A 5,565-nucleotide genomic window follows, 5' to 3' on the forward strand; every position below is an offset into this window, starting at 1 on the left:
TCGGTTTGAGCCTTGGACGGGTTGTGCGGGTTCGTCACCTTCATCGTTGTACCAATTTGTCACGTGAACCTCCTCATCTTCGACAATCATGTTATGTAAAATAATGCCCGCGTGTCAGCAAATCAGCGACGGTTTCTAAAAAATCGTCGTTAATTGTCCAATTTTTTTAAAAAAATAAACTAACACAAAGGCGTTAAAAGGAAACGTCATCGCTGACGTTGGCGGACTCCTCTCCTCGTTCGATCTCAGTTTCCACGAAATTATTCATCTTCGCATATATAAATTGCACGGTTCTTCGTCAAATCAGTTCATCCGAGGAAACTTCGGATGAAATTCAATATCTTTCGACCCCGAGAGCTTCGTTCGTTGTTGGAGGTCCGAATTGTCATCACAGAAATGGCGGAGGGTGTAAGTTCATCCGCCGCTGCCACCGGCGCTGCTGCGGCGAAGAGGCGTTCCCTGTGGCCGTCAGTTCTCCGTTGGATACCGACTTCCACCGATCACATCATCGCCGCCGAAAAACGTCTCCTCTCTATTGTCAAGTAAATTTTTTCGATACAATTCGTTTTGGTACTTTACGGTGTGAACGTTATTTTTTAGGTTTTATTAACGTAAACGATTTTGATTTCGTAGGACTCCTTACGAGCAAGAACTAGTTAACATCGGGTCAGGGCCGCCGGGTTCGAGAATCCGGTGGTTCCGGTCGGCGAGCGATGAGCCAAGGTTTATCAATACGGTGACATTTGATAGCAAAGAGGGTTCTCCGACGCTCGTGATGGTGCATGGTTATGGTGCATCTCAAGGCTTTTTTTTCCGTAATTTCGATGCGCTTGCCAAACATTTCAAAGTCATTGCAATTGATCAATTAGGGTAGGTCCTGTTTATTCTATCTGAATAATTTGATCATCCATTGGTTTGATAAAATTGGATAATATTTGGTCGCGAAGTTTTACAAATATCCTATTTTTGGGACTTGGGAGAACATACGACCAACAAATGTAAGCTAAAAAGGAGTGCAAAATTCCGAATTGGGGATAATCAGAAGAATGATTAGTCTTGAAGAAATACAATAACTTATGGATTAGTGTTTTGCATTTCACTCATCTTTATTGCTCCTTTTGTGTACAGCTGGGGTGGATCAAGCAGGCCGGAGTTCACGTGTAAAAGCACTGAAGGTTCGTTGTTTTAGTATCCACCTAGCCTGTCTGAGTATATCATTATAATTTTTCAAGTTGGAGGATTTGTTCCCTGTTTTACATGTTCTGTACAATGTTGTTCAGAAACCGAGGCATGGTTCATCGATTCATTTGAAGAATGGCGTAAAGCGAAAAATCTTAGCAACTTCGTTTTACTTGGGCATTCCTTTGGGGGTTATGTTGCCGCTAAATATGCAATCAAGGTATTCAACCTTTTTTTTGTAGGATAAACATGTAATTGATAAAGAAATTGTTAGTGGGGATATCTTTTTTTCATTGTTGATGGCTCTTCAATGCTTTTGCAGCATCCTGAGCATGTTCAACACTTGATCTTAGTAGGACCTGTTGGATTTACCTCGGAAACAGAACATCGGTCCGAGTGGCTTACGCAATTTAGGGCAACGTGGAAAGGTGCAATCTTAAATCATCTATGGGAGTCAAATTTTACCCCTCAGAAGGTTATAAGGTATTTACTCTTTCTAACATTGGCGTAGCTATATGCTAGAGTGCTTCAAAATGGAACAACCTCTACTGCTTTTAATTTATTTTTTATTATTTTTAAACATAATATTGTTTGTCATGCTTGCTCTGGATCTTTGTTGCATTATTCATAACTTCGACATTTACACCTAGTCCCTCCACCGTATTACAGAGTTTGTAGTATGCACGTGCCAGATATTGGTTTGATGAACCTCATAAAGTTGGGGTTTCTTTTTTCTAAACCCGCTTGCTAATTTTATCAGTTTGACTTGAAATTATACAAAAAGGTAATGAATGCACCTGTCTTCAATCTGGCTGGATCTTCTTTAACATGGATTTGGTGTATTCCATTCAGTATTATGCGTAGCGATCGATCTCTTTTTAGTGTTTGAAATCATGATTATTTGGGTGTGATTTTACAACATATATGGACTCGATTTTATATGATCCTGCAGGGGTTTAGGTCCTTGGGGTCCAGATATGGTACGGAGATATACTAGTGCGCGGTTTGGTGCATATGCTAGTGGAAACGTGCTGACTGACGATGAATCCAGATTACTTACAGGTAGCTTAGTGATTACCTTTTCTTTCCATAACTTTGTTGAATTTTCCTAATCTGAGTTTTCTTGTCCATTTATAGATTATGTATATCATACACTGGCAGCTAAAGCTAGTGGCGAGCTGTGCTTAAAATATATATTCTCCTTTGGGGCTTTTGCTAGGATGCCTCTTTTACACTGGTTAGTTGCTTCCTTGCATTCTTTGGTTTTATGTGAGTGAAAAAATTATAGGATCTTACACCATGGGAAATGTTTCAAATTTTTACAACACTTTCTTCATTTGAGGAAACACGAACAAGTTATAACATTCATTTGTTGCTTATAATTCATTCGCTTATAGTTTAATCAATATAATGAACTTCAAAACCCACAACTTGCAATCAACTCTTAAGAAATTTTTGTTTATATTTTGCACCATTCCATTCACCATCTCCAAGAGAAGACACAATGAGTCAGCATTTAGGTGTATAAAGAAGCTGTTGCCTCTCTTTGGTGCAGTGCTTCTGAATGGAAAGTGCCGACAACATTCATATACGGTGTCGAAGATTGGACGAATTACAAAGGAGCACAAGATGCTCGCAAGAGAATGAAGGATGTTCCGTGTGAGATCATAAGGGTTCCTCAGGTATCTCTCACCGCTTCCCTTGCTTTAGATATAAAATATGACTCCAACAACAAATGCCACTTCGGTTTTGTGCTATCCGATTGTTTCCATGTAGCTTCAACGTTTAATTGAGGTATTCTTATATATAAACCCAGGCTGGTCATTTCGTCTTCATAGACAACCCGTCTGCATTCCATTCGGCTGTAAATTATGCTTGTCGCAAGTTTTTCTCGCCAGAGAAGGGCTGTCACACTCTCTCAGAAGGCCTGCAATCTGTTTGAAGGGGCAGTGTTTCTGGCTTATTAGTTAATTCCTATTCTTGTACTTCAATTTTGGAAGGGGGAAAAAAAAACCGGCATAGAAGTGGCTATAGCATGTATCTTGTAAGAATTTGTTTCTCTTCTCTTTATCAACATCAACCATTTATTGTACAATGCATGTTTACATTGTGAATTTTGTAATATATTCTAGCATTTTGTATCACCCCATATGTCATCTCCAACTAGATTTGTCAAACTGGATTTGATATGTGGAATTGGCCCGTCCTGCCATAAAAATGAGGTGGGTTGGTTGACAAAATCTCAACCTATTTGAAGATGAGTCAAACGGGTTGAGCCCGTTTAGATTGCGGGTTAGATCAAGACGGGGCAGAGGGCCGTCAAAGTAAGATTTTATTTTTAAATTTTTTATATATAAAATTGTATTTTTAATTTTTTGTTGAGATATATATTTTTAAATTTTGTTTAGCTTACCTTGAATAATTTTAATAATAATTAATTTTAAAATATTTTTTTAGTTTCTAAATATTTTGTTTAACTAGTTAATTTTATATATTCTTAATTTTTATTGTAATGTGTAAATTTTGTTGAACTATTTGATTAAGGTTTATTTTTCATTTTATTAGAATTTAAAATGTTATTAGCATTTTTTTATTAATTTTTTTTAGTTGATTAAGGTTTATTTTTCATTTTTTAACATTTCAAATGTTCTCATCATTTTTTTATTAAATTTTTTTAGCCTTTTTTCCAATTTTTTATTTTTAAATTAGGCGGACTGACCCGCCTAACCAGAGGCCCAGGACGATTGGACTGAGTTTGCCATTTAGTGGCCTGATAGCTTGTTTCGACATCTATATCTTCAACCATGAATTCTATTTTAGTACAAGTTTTGTATTAAAATAATGTAATTTTTCCATCAAATTCAACATCTAACTCCAACTCATTTATTTCAAATTTAATGAAAAAGAATATTTTTGAAATATTTCTTTTATTTTACATATATTAATTTTTATATTATATTATTAAATATAATAATATTTAAGTTTAATATTTAATTATTATATATTATATATAATAAAAAGTAATACACAAAATTATTAAATTGATTAATAATTTGAATAAATGAAATTTAATTAAATATAATTTCGAACATTTGACCTACTATATTCGTCTCATAAATGATCAATTAAGATATTTTATAGTGTAAAGCAAGCGTTTCTGTTTTTTCAATCTTTTTATCAACTGATAAATTTTTTAAATTTGATATGCTCATCGACAAATATTTTTAAGTCCGAATTTGGTTTTCTCTCACATCCGGAATGGGTGTACTGAGGTCACGTTCATATTCGATAATCATATTGTGTTTTGTGATATATGATGTCATTATATCATATAAACGACATTTCTTCAGAGCACTTTATGTGGACACTATAATTGTAAATCGTGATTAAGAAAACTAAATGCACGTTCCACATCTTTTTTGCATGATTCTTGTTTTATTGCAAAATATTTTTTTTGATCTCGAGAATCATGAATACGTTGCATAATAATTGACAATTTCGAATAAATGACATCGGCTAAGTAATATCTCATATAACCGTCCAATTGTATAATGAGTTGGGATTGCAATACCTTGTGCAAAGTTAGACAATAGACCAGATGTCTCCAAAATATTTGTATCATTATTGATTCACAGCATACCAAAATATGCATGACATATCCAAAGATATAAATACCTATCATTTCTAAAAAATGATTGTTGGATAACCACTACGACCTGCCCAAGACGCGTAACAAATTTTTCACTTTCAGTACATATAGTAGAGATTTCCCAATGTCATTTGGAATTCTCGTTGTTTATCAATATAGATCACAGAATTAGGTGATCTCATATATCGCTTCGCAAAAACTTCCACCACATCCCCACAAAATCGTTGCATACACTCAACTACAGTAGATTATCCAAATTTGATATATTCGGTGAATAAAATATTTTAAAATTAGTAACGCACCTGTTATTTTTGAAAAGTCGATAGATCGAGTCAAATTTGGTGATTGTGTTTTGGTGCAACAATTAGGATTGGAAGCCCATTTGTATCACCGAAAAGGTGTTTCTTGTGTTACATTATAGATATCCTAACGAGTGAGTGTATTTTTTAAAATTTTTTAAAAAAATTTCAATTTTAATATGTTATTTTTGTGTGATAATTTTATCATTTTTATGTAACGTGGTATCAATGCAATACTGGTTTATGTATTGTTAAATCGACACTTCAGATCAAAAAAACTGAAATTATTAAAAAATATAAAGATACAATATTAAAATTTTATAATGTCAAGTATCAAAAGAAAAATATAAAAAATAATAATATAATTTTCCCAAAATTTAGTTATATTTTTTTAATAAATAAAATTTATTTCAAATATTGAGAATCAGTGTTAAAAGA

At 33.9% G+C, this 5,565-nt stretch overlaps 1 protein-coding gene across 1 annotated transcript; it reads left to right on the forward strand.

The window, feature by feature from the left end:
- The first annotated feature begins 208 nt into the window (after positions 1 to 208).
- Positions 209 to 3,323, forward strand: LOC142520988 (putative 1-acylglycerol-3-phosphate O-acyltransferase). Its single transcript, XM_075624154.1, has 9 exons — positions 209 to 542; positions 634 to 870; positions 1,129 to 1,175; positions 1,281 to 1,399; positions 1,502 to 1,662; positions 2,132 to 2,241; positions 2,317 to 2,416; positions 2,735 to 2,861; positions 2,996 to 3,323. The coding sequence occupies exons 1-9, from the start codon at positions 328 to 330 to the stop codon at positions 3,119 to 3,121; spliced, it is 1,242 nt and encodes a 413-aa protein (XP_075480269.1). The 5' UTR covers positions 209 to 327; the 3' UTR covers positions 3,122 to 3,323.
- Positions 3,324 to 5,565: the final 2,242 nt, after the last annotated feature.

This window comes from Primulina tabacum, chromosome 12 (assembly GCF_025594145.1).
Source record: "Primulina tabacum isolate GXHZ01 chromosome 12, ASM2559414v2, whole genome shotgun sequence".
In the NCBI taxonomy this organism is placed as follows: domain Eukaryota; kingdom Viridiplantae; phylum Streptophyta; class Magnoliopsida; order Lamiales; family Gesneriaceae; genus Primulina; species Primulina tabacum.